At 38.1% G+C, this 17541-nt stretch overlaps 1 protein-coding gene across 2 annotated transcripts in view; it reads left to right on the plus strand.

Annotated features, from left to right (window-relative positions):
* ALCAM (activated leukocyte cell adhesion molecule) overlaps nucleotides 1-17541 on the plus strand; it is a 75680-nt gene that overhangs the window by 45569 nt on the left and 12570 nt on the right. The window contains exons 7-14 of one of the 2 annotated variants that reach the window (XM_072136068.1): nucleotides 2137-2264; nucleotides 3482-3611; nucleotides 5847-5959; nucleotides 7418-7550; nucleotides 8301-8434; nucleotides 10980-11112; nucleotides 11738-11776; nucleotides 12310-12415. In XM_072136068.1, coding sequence (XP_071992169.1) covers nucleotides 2137-2264; nucleotides 3482-3611; nucleotides 5847-5959; nucleotides 7418-7550; nucleotides 8301-8434; nucleotides 10980-11112; nucleotides 11738-11776; nucleotides 12310-12415 — 916 coding nt within the window. The remainder of the gene's footprint in view (nucleotides 1-2136; nucleotides 2265-3481; nucleotides 3612-5846; nucleotides 5960-7417; nucleotides 7551-8300; nucleotides 8435-10979; nucleotides 11113-11737; nucleotides 11777-12309; nucleotides 12416-17541) is intronic. The other variant, XM_072136069.1, reaches the window with a different exon arrangement.

Below are 17541 nucleotides of genomic sequence, written 5' to 3' on the forward strand. Positions count from 1 at the left end.
AACCCAATATACTAATTTATATGCTGTGTTTACTTGACATGTAATAATTATTTTTTTAGTATTTCATAACATTTCTTTGTTCTTAAGACAACTTACTTTAAACTTAAAGGAAATCAACCACTCAAAAAACACTAAAAAGAAATACTCACCTCAACTCCTCTTCATCTCCTGATCCCGGTGCTGTCCTACACTAGTCTTGACATGCCAGGTTCACCTACAAAAAAGACTTATAATTAGCAGGATGGAGCATGGGTACGAGATGTCCGGTGCTCCAGGTTGCTAATTATCACTCCCTGCCTCCTCCCTCTCCTATGCTGGGAGAGTCATAAATTGCACGCCTTTTGCGTAATGTCACCTTGTTCGCCAATGCTCCCAGCATGAGTGAGGAAGGTGGCGCATGTGTGCATAATTAGCAGCCTGGAGCGCCGGACATCTTGTCCCCGCACTCCTGCCAGCTAAATTATAAGTCTTTTTTCTGGGTGATCCCGGCGTGTCAAGACTAGCGAAGACAAACGCCGGGATCAAGATGAAGAAGGGCGGAGGTGAGTATTTCTAGGTTTTTTGGTGCTTTTCCTTTAATTAAGGTGTTAAATAGTAATCAGAACTCCAGAGCTGTTCATATACATAAAATAAAAAATACCCAGATTAGCTGATTTCCCTAAAAGGGCAAATTTCTAGAACAAGGCTGAGCTGAGGGTGCATGTCTTTGGGGGAGTAATTGGGAGGAATAGATGTTGTTCAAACAAGCTGGTAACAGCAAATGCACAGCAATATTTTTGCATCATTATAAAACTAGCTTCACCTGTTTTGGACATAAGAGTATGTTTTGATTGGGGCTAATATATTATTCCTAGTGCAATGGAATTTGTGGGTTTGTGGCCCTTTTGCACCACTTGTACCACTTTTCTTTTAAGTAGGCAAGGGTTAGGAACTCGGCATATGTTATAGCTGAAATCTGTGCCAGGCCAGACATGAAATGAGTGATTGTATTTTTATCATTTTTTATTATTTTATTCCAGTTATTGTGCCATAACTAACAACTATTTATGTAAATTGTATGACTGGCTGTTTGAGAACATTTTTCTTTCAAGCTAATGAAGCATATTTTTGTGAAATTACTATTTCTACCAATTTTCTGCACTCAAAAAAAAGCATAGCCCATTTTCAGATTTTACATTTCAGTGGACATGAGACAGATTTTTATATGAATGAAATAAAGGCCAAACTAAATTAATTCAATATTGATATTGTATTGACTAATGCAGGCATAGGTGAAGGTCACTGATGCTTGTAAGTATGTACGTGAAGGCATATCTGTATGTGCCATAGAAAGATTAGAAGTATAACTGTATATACAATGGTTTTTCTCTAATTTTCCTTTGGACACTGCTGACTAATAGTCCCATTAGAAGGGGACTTCTTTGGTAATTACTTAGACTTTTTTCTTACTTGCTTTTTAAAAGTAAAGGTGTTTTCTGCAAAAAAAATAGACTTGCTTTATGTAGTTTTTCTTGCTGGTTCTCTCAAAAGAATTCAGCACCAACACACATAAAAATCCAAAGGAAAATATCAGGGTACCATTTGCACTAACTATTTATTGTACATACCATTGACCAACACAGTTGGTAAAATGTTTGTCTTCCTTATAATTTTCTGATCTAAACACTTAACAAGTGTGGAACATAACATCTATTTTATGCTGCTCAAAAATGTTCTTTATACCATCAACAGTGGACCCATATTTTGTTTTTCCACCAGCAGTACTGGAACCATGTTATTTCGCTGTGTATAAACAATAGATGAGCTTGGTCTAGTAAAGTAGCACTACAAAAAAACCTTTCACAATAAAACACTTACGGTGAAGTTCTTAGTGCTAGTCCTTTGCTGAGAGAAATAGTCACTTAGGAGATTGTTCTGTTATATATTTTGTATTATAGGATTTCTTCATGTTACTCTTTAATTAATAATGGCGTTGTGTTTAGGAAGTGCCCATTATCTTCAATCCATGTATAAAGGATGCATTAAAGCAATTACATTGGCCTGCCTAATTTGAAAATGTGTGTGATTCAATCATTTAAATTGTGTATTATATACAGCATAATGGTGTACTAATAAAAGTGTGCATTTTTTTCTTAGACCCTACAGAGAAAGTGACAATACATGTACAGTCCCCCAAAAAAACGATCAAAGAAGGAGATAATATTACATTGAAGTGTATAGGAAATGGCAATCCACCCCCACAAGAATTTTTGTTTTACCTTCCAGTAAGTTTTTTTTTTAGATGGCTTGATGTACAGTAGTATTCAGATGCAGATATTGTTAAAACTTAATCTTTTAACCAATTTTGCAAATATAAATAGTACAAGTGATAATGGTAAATGTTTTAATATACTTCATTAGGAAAAGAAGTTTCTGTATACCTTTTGTTTGCTCCTTCTTTCTTCTATAGTGAGCATTGTATCTAGAGTCCTGTACTTAGCATAGAAAGGAAAGCAAGCTAGAGACTAATTTTTGTCCATACCCAGAGAATATTTCCCGTGATTATTCAGCTCTCTAAAGTAATAAGACTACACATAGACTCACTGTGAAGAGTAAATTCATTAGGAACTTTTTCAGGTTCCTTTATCTCTAGCTTTCAGTGGAGAACATGACAGAAATCTCATTTACAAATACTGCTTGAATAAACAAGTAGGGCAGGGTAAAGAACCGGAGATAAGTGTAGTTTAAAGAGAACTTGTAGCCGCCCAAACTGAGGGCGCTACCTTATTTACACTAGTGACATCATCTCTATGATGATATCGAAACAAGTCAGTAGCTTCTGAAAATTATTAAATGAACCCCTACACTTTTCATGTGCCTCATAGTAATCCAGTGAGACAGTGACTTCAAGCTGCAACGCCCCCTTCCCCCTCCTAGACGACACCCTACCCTACTATTTCATAGTAGTTCCTGTAATTCTTATCACACTTCCTGCTGTGTAATGGGTGGTCCTGGTCTGAAATAGAGATTTGGCTCCTCCCATTTCACTGTAGAGAACCCAAAAATAATGGCATTCATCGCTCAAAAATGGTAAGAGCTATTGAGAAAATTTACACTACAATGTAATCAGTGGGCCAAAACCTTTTGCAGAATGCAAACCATTGGAATTGATGGATGTGGTGAAAGGTCCTCTTTAAGGAAAGGAAGTAGAGACCTAAAGCAATCATTACCCTCTGTAAAGTAGACACATTTTGGGTTAATTACCGTATTTTGGGTCCATTTTCCAACAGAAAAATCTGACTCTATACTGTAGACAATACTTGCACTTTATTATATAGTTTTTAAGCATGGCAAAATAATGGTTTGACATTTAAAGGAGATGGTTTCTATTTACATTTTTTAAACACAAGAGTGGATTACTTAAGTCTGTCTTATCATCCTTGTAAATCACCTTGTTCCTTACATGTTGCATACAAAAGTGCCGTATCTGTCTTCATTTCAGGGTCAAGAAGAAGGGATACGCAGTACAAGTGCCTACCTTATAACTGACATAAAAAGAAATGCTACTGGGGATTACAAATGCTCATTGTTAAACAAAGTCATGATTGCCTCTACAATGGTTACTGTGCATTGTAAGTACAATTGTCACACAGCACAAGACTCATCCTTGCAATATAGATTTCAGTTTTTTCGGTAAAATGTGCTTGTTTTTGTAATATGTTGATTATACTGGAAATTGAGGTCATTGCAGAGAAGCAAACATTATGGAATTTTCCTACTTAGGATAATAAGAATTTTCATTTAAATGGGATGAATTTTGATATGTTTACAGCAGAACATGGCTTATGGAGCTTGTATTTATATTGCTTATTGTTCCAGCACATAAATATTTCTTTTTTTATTTTTATTTATAGCTTGTTTGTTTTATAAAATTGTATGTTTTGATTTTCAGGAGTTTTTTTGTGGCCTTTATTACATTACCATTATATATAGTATTGACATTTAGTTTAAGAAAAAAATTTATATGTTCAAATTTTTTTCTTTCACTAGATACATTCCCAAGCTATGCCATTGTCATATCAGTTTACATATAATACTAAGCTCTGACAGTAAGTTTTCCATAGTAACATTGCTTTTTCCCAAAGCAGCTTTCTTATTAGAGAAAATTCTGGTTTTATCTTCATGTAAATTAGTTTGTGAGTGCATCGGGGTGGGCTATGACAGCTGATGCACCTGTTTTTATCTCTGTCAATCATTGAGTAAAAAGCCTGTGCTGGGTAGCATGGAAAAAAATAGGTGAACCTGCAGACTTGGATCTGCCCCGATACATTGAGAAGCTAATTTGCATAAACATAAAAATAGCATTTACAAAAATAATTCATACAAAATTAGAAAAGGTAGGTCTAGAAAGCTCATGAAGTGCCCTACACAATGCTAGTTTTCGGAGATAGGACCTCCCTTTAAAGACTAAAAAAAGTGTGGCTAACCAAAAGTGAATTTTGAAAAATGTGTGAATATGTGAAGATGATCTGTCAGCAAGGCTGTGGAGTTGGTAAGCCAAACCTCTGACTCCTCATAGGGGTATTCCCATTTCAGCAAGTAATGGATATTGTTTGAATAATTAAAAGTTTTGCAAATATTCTATATACTTTCTGCATCAATACATGCTATAGAAAGTTTCTTTGTTTATTTCCAGTGGACTGAAATCTCACCATGGTCACAGAGGTGCACAGCTCTTTATAACACACAGCAGGGCCGGCTTCAGGTTTCAGTAGGCCCCTGGGAGAAAGAGACTCAGTGGGCCCCTTTGCAGTGAACTCATGTGGTGGCATTAAAAATTTCCTTATTTTATCATACCAAACAGCCCCTTCATGGATTGTTATTTTATATAAGCCCCTCTTGCACCCTATGGATTCATTAGATACAGCCCCCCCTCACCCTTATGGATTTCTTTATGTACAGCCTTATGTAGGGCCCCCCAGCAGCTCTTGGCCCTGGCACTTGCCGAGATTTTCTCAGTGCTGGCCCTGGCACACAACTTTGATTACTCTCTATGATTCTAACAGGCTGTGCACCTGTGTGACCATGGTCAGATTTCTGTCCACTGGAAGTAAACAAAGAAGGACAGCAAGCATGGATCCAGAAAACTGTGAGGAACTGATAAAGAAAGTATATTGGAAAATCATACTATGTTACGTCATACAAACAATAAGATTAATTTGCCGAAGTGGGAATACCCCTTTAATCCAGTTTTCCTGATCACTCTACTAGTTCTAACATTAGTGCAGACATTCCTTCCCCTCTGATCTGTAGGTGAGGAGCTAATGAGCAGGAGCAAAAAGTGCATCCACATTCATCTCAACTAAAAGCCTACATCCTTAGATCATGAATAGAACAGACATTTATTGAACATTCCATAATTTCCACACATTCTGATGAATAAAATATTTAGCACATACTGCAGTGAACTAATTGTGACAATTTACTGGATTGTCTTTTACAGCCTTACAAACAATGCCATTATTATGTTGTTGGATCTTATAGGGAGTCCAAAACAAATGTACAGCTCCAGAGCACTACAGCACATACGTTACCCAGTTTCTGGGTCGTTCTATGTAGGTTTTTCCCAAATTTTGAGTTTAAAACAAATAAGATATTAGTCAAGATTTATGAAACAATGAAATGAGTTGCTTGTTTCTCACATTGTGGTTATTAGAGAATATTTGTCTTGGTATTGTGATGCTATTTTGTATTTTACCTGGTTCTTATTCCATGCTAATGTAAATTAGTAAAGAGAAAATAAAATGATTCCTGCAAGCATTAAGCATGTGCTCCTAGCAAACTCTAATTCTATTCTTGTCTTTTAGATTTAGACTTGTCCTTGACACCTAGTGGAGATATTACCAAACAGATTGGAGACAGTCTTTCGGTATCTTGCATTCCTTCTGCCAGTAAAAATGTTTCAGTTACGTGGATGAAAGTGAGTTTTATTCCCTTTTATGGCCTTCACAAACATCTGTTATACACACATATCTAGAATAGAAAATCCTTAAATTGTGTGAGCGGAGTCTTCTAAGAAGTAAAACATTTTACATAAGGATTACTTCTGCATGCACATGTGAAACACATATACAGGCAGTCCCCGGGTTACGTACAAGATAGGGTCCAGAGGTTTGTTCTTAAGTTGAATTTGTATGTAAGTCGAAACTGTATATTTTATAATTGTAGATCCAGACAAAAAAATCTTTGGCCCCAGTGACAATTGGAGTTTAAACATTTTTTGCTGTAATGGGACCAAAGATTATCAATAAAGCTTCATTACAGACTCCTTACAGCTGATTATTGCAATCTGGAACTTTGGTAAAGCATTCAGAAAGCTTCACCAGAGGTCAGAGGGGTCTGTCTGTAACTATGGGTTGTCTGTAAGTCGGGTGTCCTTAAGTAGGGGACCGCCTCTAGATGTAATTTATATGTTATTGTAGTTAATATTTATATTCTATATTTACACACTATTTTTAAAGTCTCATGGTGACTCTAGTCTAATAACATAGGTGCATTTGATATCTTAAAGGGGTCTTCCCATGAAAGAAAATTCTCAAATTTCCCTAGTGATGTTAACACGATAAAGATCATTTTTAACCCTTTAGTTCACAATTGTATTCAGTTTTATTGCTGTTGCAGCTCCAATCACTCAGTGATGGTCAGTGTAAGATTCCACATTATGGAAGCAGACACATTTTGATCCCTTTAGTTCTGTGTGGTGACAGTCTAGTTAGATTATCATCTTGCTTCTGCACATTGTACAAGTATCTGACACATAGAAAGAAAGATGAGACAGTTCAGAGATGAGATCATGAGATCCATAAGATGCCTATTACACACAATGACAATAAGCTCTCCTACATCTCTGCCATTCCACAACACATTAGATCTGCTGTGCCTACCCAAGTAAATATCTGTCTGTAGCTTGTAGTTCTCCTCACGCTGCTGCTGCCGGGCTAGAGTGCAGGGAGCAGAGAGAGAGACGGAGAAGCTCAGTGAAGCCTCATGCAAGATGGTTACAGGGCCTTGTCTATTGGCAACTGGTTGGAATTATATCTGTGAAATGCTGTATTTTTGTGAATTAGATAATGTGCGATTTTGTTATGCTGAGTACATTTAAGAAATTTGTCTTTATGGGAACACCCATTAATGTACCTTCTCCATAGCTAACATATCTACAGTATATGAAGGGCTTTGTTTTTCTTGGCCCAGTGTGACTAGAATAAAGTCATATTATTCCAAAGAAAATTGTTTAACTTTTCCTGTTTGTTTTGTTTGATGAAAAATTTTTTTTAGATTTATGAGAAAATTAAGAAAAACATATGTATTGCACTGGTAGACAATTTTTAGACCATTGGCAGCAAGAAAATAATGGAATTTTTTCATTTTTTTTCAGAATCAAAAAATTCTTACACAGCCTACTTTTACGAATCTGCAGTTTCGGGATTCAGGTGTCTATGAATGTGAGACTAGTTTATTGGAAGTTGACGGTCTACGGAGAAAAAAAACATTGAGGCTTACTGTAGAAGGTTGGTAAGACCTGCCAATAAAACATACTAACAATGGAGGGGCAGATTTTTTTAAGATTGGCCTTTTAGATGATTTTCAGATGAGTTTTTAAGATGCATTAAAATTTAGTGCAATATGGCAGTGATTGCACCACTAAATTCCATCTATAATGGTGAAATTACCACTAAAATTTAGGACAATTTCTTGTGTAAATGTAGTAAATCGGCTGGGCCACATAATGCAACAAATCCCACTTTGATAAAAATCCTTTGTATATTTCCTTCCATGATGTTTTAAACCTGTATGAAATTGTTGAAACCTTGGCTTTGAAGAAGACCTGTCAGGTTAATTTGGGACCCTAAGCTAACTACAGGTCATATGGACCTGTGCTTTAGGGTCCCAAGTTGACCTATTTTAAGGCTTTACTAGCAATCTTTACTTACAGTATATACTCGAGTATAAGCCAAACTGAGTATAAACTGAGGTACCTAATTTTACCACCAAAAACTGGGAAAACCTGTTAACTCAAGTATAAGCCTAGGGTGGGAAATGCATTCACAGCCTCCCCAGTATATAGCCGGCCAGCCCCTCGATATAGCCAGCCAGCCCCCAGTAGTATATATGCATCCAGCCCTCAGTAGTATATAGCCAGCCCCCTGTAGTATATAGCCAGCCCCCTGTAGTATATAGCCATATTTCTGAAGAGAAATATTTAAAAGAATATATTTCAATTGGTTGCTTTATGTAACATATTTTTTTTCCTTTTAAAGGAAAACCACGGATCAAGTTGTCGAAAAAAACAAATGCTGATGGGAAATCAAAAACTATTGTCTATGAAGTAGATGGCTTTCCAAAACCTGAAGTGCAGTGTGTCAGTTTAGGAAATGGACTGTACTTAAACAAGGTGAGTTTTTCCTGTATTCATTCCAGATGGATGATCCAGGTTTCATTATCATTTATCAAATTAACAGGTGACACTTCAGAATACTACAGAGGCAGTAAAGTACTATATATACTCGTGTATAAGCCGAGTTTTCAGCACAAAAAATGTGCTGAGAAACCTCACCTTGGCTTACAAATGAGTGAATAAAAAAAATAAACTTACATACTCACCCTCTGGCGCCACCGATGCTCAGTGTGGCTCTCCGATGTCGGCGCGGCTCCTCTTTAGTCTTCCCCATGTTATCTGCCAGCCGGCACACACTATGACCTCTTCAGTGGCTGCATCATAGTATGCTCCGGCTGGCAGAGCACATGGCCGCGCCTCTGCCGGCTGTTACAGAATACCGAAGAAAGAAGAGGAGCCGCGGGGACTGGAGCATCGTGGAGAAGACAGAAGAGGAGCCACGCTGACATTGGAACCACCGGAGGTGAGTATGTAAGTTTATTTTTTTTAAGTGCTGGGTGGGCTGGCTGTATACCACAGGGGGTGGGCTGGCTGTATACCACAGGGGGTGGGCTGGCTGTATACCACAGGGGGTGGGCTGGCTGTATACCACAGGGGGTGGGCTGGCTGTATACCACAGGGGGTGGGCTGGCTGTATACCACAGGGGGTGGGCTGGCTGTATACCACAGGGGGCGGGCTGGCTGTATACCACAGGGGGCGGGCTGGCTGTATACCACAGGGGGCGGGCTGGCTGTATACTACATGGGGCAGACTGGCTGTATACTACATGGGGGCTGGCTGTGTACTACATGGGGCAGGCTCGCTGTGTACTACATGGGGGCAGGCTGGCTGTGTACTACATGGGGGCTGGCTGGCTGTATACTACAAGGGGCAGGCTGGCTGTATACTACATGGGGCTGGCTGGCTGTACACTACATGGGGGATGGCTGTATACTATTGGGGACAGGCAGGCTGTATACTACTGGGGGCTAGCTGTATACTGCAGGGGGCTGACTGGCTGTATACTGCAAGGGGCTAACTGGCTGTATACTGCAGGGGGCTGGCTGTATACTGCAGGGGGCTGGCTGGCTGCATACTGTAGGGGGCTAGCTGGCTATATACTACTGGGGGATGGCTGTATACTAAATGGGGCTGGCTGGCTCTATACTACATGGGGCTGGCTGTATACTGCAGGGGACTGGCTGGCTGTATACTACAGGGGGCTGGCTGGCTATATACTAAAGGGGGCTGGCGATATACTACTAGGGGATTGCTGTATACTAAAGGGGGCTGGCTGGCTCTATACTACATGGGGCTGGCTGGCTGTATACTGCAGGGGGCTGGCTGTATACTACAGGGGGCTGGCTGGCTGTATACTACAGGGGGCTGGCTGGCTGTATACTACAGGGGGCTGGCTGGCTGTATACTACAGGGGGCGGGCTGGCTGTATACTGCAGGGGGCTGGCTGTACACTGCAGGGGGCTGGCTGGCTGTATACTGCAGGGGGCTGGCTGGCTACATACTAAAGAGGGCTGGCTGGCTATATACTACTGGGGGATGGCTGTATACTTAAGGAGGCTTGCTGGCTACATACTAAACGGGGCTGGCTGGCTAAATACTACTGGGGGATGGCTATATACCAAAGGGGGCTGGCAGGCTATATACTACAGGGGCTGGCTGTATACTACTGGAAGCTGGCTATATACTATTGGGGGCTTGCTGGCTATATACTGCGGGGGGCTGTGACCAATGCATTTCCCACCCTCGGCTTATACTCGAGTCAAAAGGTTTCCCCAGTTTTTGGTGGTAAAATTAGGGTCCTTGGCTAATACTCTGGTCGTCTTATACTGGAGTATATACAGTACTTATTTATATGTTTTTAGTCTGTATATAATGATATAAATAAGTCACTATTTAAGAATCCATTTGTATACAAGTGCATTGGAAAAAAAATTCTCATTGTTTTTATAATATATCAAATGTCCTTGTTATGCACTCCTTATTATCGGTTGGTGCTTCTGGAAGGGATCCTACCCCATTACATGTATAAAGAATATCCAGGCACACAAAGTTTTAATTTTAAACCAAAGTATAATGTTTCGGCTAAAATAAGCATTTGTCAAATACTGTGAAAAGTCAAGACAAATTAAAACAAAGTTATAAATGAGTCTAAGTGATCTCACTAATAATAACATCATGTGCACATGATGTTATTATTTAACTCTGAGATATTGTTTACATCTGAGATGTTGTTATTTAATACAGAGATATGATTATACACATAATATGATGTACAATATATACTAAGATGGTTGGTGAACACATATCGTATATGGACAACTTGTGAGTCATAACAAGTGTTTATGTGAGATCACTAAGACTCATTTATAACTTTGTTTTGTTTTGACTTTTCACAGTATTTGACAAAGGCTTATTTTAGCCAAAACTTTATACCGCAATAAAACTTTGTTCATTAACTTCAACTTTGTGTGCCTGGATATTTTTTATACATTGTATTTATGATGTTATAGTATTACCCTCTTCATATTTCGTATTCCACAGACTGAAGAAACCACATTAAGTAATGGAAGATATTCTGCCAAAATTATCATCTCTCCGGAAGAAAATGTCACTATTATCTGCAGTGCTGAAAACAAACTGGGGAGAGAATCCCATTCTTTAAATATCTCTGCCAGTAAGTAGCTTGTCGGTCATGCATGTTGAAGTAAGTCTATGTTGGTTCATTGTGGCATCAGAAAACACCTCCCTGACTTGTCTATCAGTCATTCATTTCCTCTTTCCAACATTTAAAATCCTGCTTTCTGTCCTCATTAATCAGTTTTGCCATGAGTTCAACCCATAGTCTGATATTTTGTGGAACAGTGAATGCATGGATGTAAGGATGGCGGTCTCTTGTTTTGCAAATTTGGAGATGGCAGTTTACGGCAGAGTTAAACTGTTGCAGAAAGAAGCCACTGGGCCTCTATAAAGCATAATGAGAATGAAATGGATAAAGAAGCCTCCCGATTGACCTGATTTACAGTCTTCTCTGTGATTTGGGAATTATCACCTTGCAGTTCTCCTTTGTCCATATTAACCTTGTCATCCTGAATAGAAGAGCATTCTAGAAAGAAGATTTGGTCAGTCATGCCCCTATTATATCAGTGAAAAAGTGAAGCATTCTTAATAGTTTTACTTGCACTGAGGGAAGAGTCATTTTACTGCGGGTGATTACAGAACATATAAGTGGTGAAGGTGACTTTCATACATCATCATCAGAAGGTTTTTTTTTAATTTCACTTCTCAATTTTTCATTTCAGTCAGAATCCCAGAGCCAGTTGAGCCTAATGATAGAAGTGGTAAGTAAAGTAGTAGCGTAAGGTGTTTCTCTTCTTCCTGGGTTTTCCACTTTCCTTTCTGAATAGCACATCTTAGTTTAATTATAATTTTGCACAGCTTGAGATTAATGAAGGACACTACCTTTCTTTCTGCTGCACTTTAACTCATAGAACTGTCCTAAAAGATGTCTTTGTAAGTCAGCAATCTTCAGTTTAGGTAGGTGAGAAGAATAAGTAATGTGATGGGATGATTGTAGCCCTTGTGTATATTGTTTTGCATACTAAATACTTGACTATGCAAGGGAAGAAATACAATTAGTATGTCTGGGCTGAGAGAGTGACATGAAGCTTGAGAGCAAGTCTCAAAGTCATCCTTGTATCTCATGTTTTTGTAATGGAAAGATAAATTCACAACGCTGCTCAGGCAGATGCTCACTTTTATGTGTCACATTTGTTTGTTTTCACATGTTCTTCTATTGAGAGCACGATTCTAAATATATGCTGTCGGCTTAAGTTTTATCAACATTTCTTTTATTTTAATTTAAAAAAATTAGGTGAAAGTAATGACCATGCCAAACTCATTGTGGGAATTGTTGTTGGCCTTCTACTCGCTGCACTTGTTGCTGGATTAGCCTACTGGATATACAGTAAGAGATCAAGGTAAATGCACATTTCTTATTATTCACACTTATTATTTCTTAATTGTTCTATGATGTTAATAAAATTATTGAATAAGTTAAAGGAAATAAACCCCATAGAAAAACCTACAAATACTCACCTCTGTTCCTCTTCATATTGATCCCGGTGCTATCCTTCGCTTATCTTGATACCCCAGGATCACCTAGAAAACAAATTTAAATTGGCAGCACGGAGTGCAGGGACAAGATGTCCGACGCTACGGGCTGCTAATTATTAACACCTCCGGTGACGGACAGCCCCGGCATAAAAAGGAGTGGAGGTGATTATTTATAGGTTTTTTATGTGGTTGATTTCCTATAAAATAGTGTGGCAACGTTACTGTAAAAAGAAAATATAGCTGGTGGCTATTTCAGTTTTTTTTTTTTTTTTATTAAACTCACAAGTGTTTTTCCTGTTTATTATTTTGAGTCTTCCAGCTTAAGAATAGTGAAAAGCTGGAGTCTAAAAATATGTTCTCTAGAAAAAATGTTCTCTCTGAGTGAAAATCAGAAACGCAAGCTTCTGAAGTGTTAATAGGCCCATCTCTGTCAATCAGCGTGCCTAAGTGATATGTCCTTTAATTATATTTCATACAAGGATTATCTCTTGCTGTCAGTTTTGATGTGGCCCTGTAAGTCTTGTAACTGCTATAAAGAAATTTGCTGCTTTGCTAGAGTAGTGAAAAGAACTAATATCAAACATAACGCCTTCCATTGCTCACTACAAAACCAGACTCCATCTTGTGGAATCTTTCCTAGTTTTTGAAGGTGATGCTTCTTAGTTGAACATCTTAGTGGTTGAACATGTGGTTGAAAAAAAATAGATCTTGTTCTTAATGTTAACATCGGAAAAGAATATGACATGGAATAAGGGAAGGAAAAAAAGCATATCAATTTATTTCTTCATAGAAAAACATGAGTTACATTTTTGCTTTCTGTATTCTATAACACAATGTGATGTAAAAATGGGTGAAATCCTTATGGAAATGTGTTGAAATTTCTACAGTATTTTCCTTTTGCATTGAAGGCTTTTGCATATTAAATTTCTATGGAGGTCCACATTAATCAGTGCTGCAAGCTGAGCTGAGAATGAGAATATGGAATTTTTTGTTTTGTAAGCAGAAATTTGTATGTGGTCAAGCGGTACTATAGTTTACATATACAGGCAGTCCCCGGGTTACATACAAGATAGGGTCTGTAGGTTTGTTCTTAAGTTGAATTTGTATGTAAGTCGAAACTGTATATTTTATTGTTGTAATCCCAGCCAGAACTTTTTTGGTCTCTGTGACAATTGGATTTTAAATATGTTGGGTTGTCATAAGAATCAGGATTAACAATAAAGCTTCATTACAGACACCTATAAGAACTGTTACAGCTGATCATTGTAGCCTAGGACTAAGCACAATAAATTACCAATATCCAGAGGTCCGTTTGTAACTAGGGGTCGTATGTAAGTCGAGTGTTCTTAACTAGGGGACCGCCTGTAGCTTGTTTGAAAAGTCTGGAAAATATAACATTTATAGTGAAGACAATTATAATAACTTAATATTTAATATTAAATTAATATTATCGTGTTCTCTGTTCTGTATTGAGAATTTGTTGAAACCTTAAAAACATAATTTGGCATCCTTTTAGCTAGTATTGCTGCTAAGAATTGTAAGCAAAATCTTTGCCTTGATAACCTTTAGTTAGTGCCACTGAGTAATCAAATTTTTCCTTTTATGTAAAAAACAGTGGCTATATTAACCACTATAAATGTATTGACTTTATTAAAGAGAAATATACAAAAATATTTTCCAGGTTGGCATAAGGAAAACACTGGCTCTTAACTTCCTTGTATGGAAGCCTCCTTAACATGAAACTTGACTTTTACAGAAGGCCAAATGACATGAAGCAGGATAATGGTCAAACCAGTATATCTGTTCCATAAGGAACAGATTCCCAAAAGATGACAGCCCAGATACTTTGCAGACTGTATTAGGTAAAAACTTTTACCTAACTCTGAACTAAGCAAAAATAAGTGATTCTGTAATATACTCTATTTAGCTATCTGCAGGTGTTTAGCTTCTAGCAGATGTTTTACCTTGTCCTCCCAGGCTAAACTTCACTTGCCTGGAAACCATGGGAATCTGTATAGTAAAACTAGAGACTATAAGGGGCTTGTTGGGAGGGGCAATAATAGAGGAGAGCAAGAAACCAGGACCTTGAGGGATGTCACAAGTATGTGACTCATCACATGCTTCAGGTTGTCCAATAAAAAACATGCTGTCCTAATTCATATGAATGCCCTCAGTGCTCTGGCCTCAGAGCCCTTAGCTGAAATCATAACCAGGAAGTGCACGCCACCATCTTAGCTCAAATCGTTGCTCCCCCTGGCATCATTAGGGAGCTGTGATCCGTTGCTAAGACAGCCTCAGGTCACACAAAGACGTCTCGTTTCACACCATTTATTACAATGTGTGATTGGCAGATTGTAATAGATGATGTGAAAAAACTGTAGTATGGCAGTATATGGTAGAATCAATCAGACAACCTAGGGTTAAAGTACCCTGGGGGGTTTCTGAAATAGTAAGAATAGTAAAAAAATAAATTTAAAAAACATTTTTAAAAATTAACTTTAAAAACCCTAAAAATTCTTATCACCCCCTTTTCCCTAGAACTGATATAGATATAAATTAACATATTTATATCCATAAACATGCTAGGTATCGCCAAATTGTACGATCTATCAAAATATAATAACGGTTATTCCCGGAATTTACCCAAACTATATTTGGATTTTCTTCCCGCTTTCCTGTACACGGCATGGAATATTAAATACTGTCACTATGAAGTGCAATTTGTTACACAGAAAAGAAGCCCTTATACAGCTCCTTACATGGAAAAGCTATGGATTTTTGAAGGTGGGGATTAAAAATTGCATAAACCAAAAAGGGCTTGGTCGTTAAGGGGTTAAATGTGATGAGTTAGAGTTGACGGCTCACATTTACTTTTCCCTGTTCAATGGGCCCAGGCAATAGTGTATTACGGTATATTGCCCTGTATTCTGCACTCTACTTAGTATCGGTGGGTTGTGGTGGGTTGCATTGTGTATCTTTAGCATATCATTTATTGCATTCTTGGTATTATATGTTGTTAAAAAGTTTATTATAAAGTAAAAAAAAAACATTGGGGCACACGTATCTTAACCCCTTAGGGACGCAGCCATTTTATAGCTTAAGGCTCAGTCCCATTTTTTGGATTCTGACTTCCGTCGCTTTATATGGTTATAACTTTTGAACACTGTTACTTATCAAAGCGATTCTGAGATAGTTTTATAGTTTTTTCCCCACATGTTGTACTTCATTTTAGGGGTAAATGTTGGATGATAAGTTTTGTGTTTATTTACAAAAAAAAAAAAATGAATTAAGGATTTAAAAAAAAAAAATTTGACATTTTCAAAATTCTAAATCATTGCGTTTTCAGTTGCTGGATAACATTTCCAATGTGTCTACTTTACATTTTTATAATTTTTGAAATGTCTGGATAATTTATTTTGATGTCACGTGGCTTACAAATCGAATATCGATTTTCCGTTTTTTCAGAATAGATAAATACCCATGAATGAAATTTTACATATTTAACACTAAATGCCCCTATACAATCAACCCATTTTCAAACCTGCACCCCTCAAATGATCAGAAACAGCTTTTAGGAAGATTGTTAACCCCTTGAGATCTTCATAGTAATCAAGTCAAAATGGAGGTGAAATTTAGTATGGTCAAATTTTGTCGGTTATACATTCATTTAGCCCTAAAAGTTACACATATGCAAAAGATAAAAAGATCTTACAATTTGTTCTGAAATTCCTCCCGAGTTCCAAGACCCCCCCACATGCGTCCGTTCCTTGTTTTCTGGGCGCACAGCAAAGCACAGAAGGGAAGGAGTGCCCTGCAGCTGCCAGGATTTTAGTTTTCCCATTGGTCCCTTTTGTAGGCTATAAAATTTTCACTTTTTCGTTATTGGGGCCATTGGATGGCATTTTTTTTCGGGATGAGATGCTTTTTCCAGCGTTACCATTTTGGGGTTGTTATCCCCTATCGTTGAAAATTTAAGAACTTTTTTTTAAGGGCAGGGGTAGAAAAGCATCAATTCTGTACTGGATTTCTTACTTTTTTTTTTTTGTGTTCTCCGTATAGCCTAATACAGGGATACGATACATGAATATTTTTTCTTACGTTTTACTAAATTTGTCAAATAAAACCCTAATGTGGGAAAAATCTATCATTTTTGCATTGCCGTCTTCCAAGTGGCATAACATTTTTAATTTTTTGGCTATGGAGCCTTCTTAATGGCTTGATTTTTTCGGGACATGTTTGTACTTTTTCGTGCGCGTTCAATAATGATTTACTTTAGTTCTATGGATTGTTATGGACGCGGTGATACTATATATGTGGGGTTTTAATATGATTTATTATAATTATAAGAATTATTATATTTAGACTTTTTTGGGGGTTATGTGTCTCTTTATATGTTATGGGGCTTATGGGCATTTTTATTGATTTAAAACGGTGTGGGGGGGCCAATCGTGGGGGAAAGACCCCCAAAGTTAAATGCCACGGTCACACTGACCGCAGCATTTAACAGGTTAAACACCCGCAATTGGAGCCCACTCTGACCACCGGTGTTACACTGTGGTGTTGACTATTGGTAACAGCCGGCATCCCGTGTATCCGGATTTGGCTCAGATCTTGAGCTGAATCGGCATCAGATCTGCGTCCGATATATCGGACGCTGAGCGCTAAGGGGTTAAAGGGATTTTCCAAGCCTTATTAAAAAAATAAAAGGTGGACGGGGCTGCTTTAAAAAATAAAGATGTACTTACCTTCCGGCGCCCTCCGGGTGTCGCACGCTGCTGTTGCTCCGTTCCGCGTGCCATGTAAACAAACATGACCGCGGGAGCAGTGCTAGACTCAGCTACCGGCCATGGCCGTGCGGGACACCTGGAGGGCGTCGGAAGGTAAGTACATCTTTATTTTTTAAGCAGCCCCCTCCCGGCCACCTTTTGTTTTTTTAATAAAAACAAAGGTGCAGACAAGGCGTACTTGAAAAAGAACAGAGATAAAAGTC

The sequence above is a fragment of the Engystomops pustulosus genome, chromosome 2 (genome assembly GCF_040894005.1).
Source record: "Engystomops pustulosus chromosome 2, aEngPut4.maternal, whole genome shotgun sequence".
Lineage (NCBI taxonomy): Eukaryota > Metazoa > Chordata > Amphibia > Anura > Leptodactylidae > Engystomops > Engystomops pustulosus.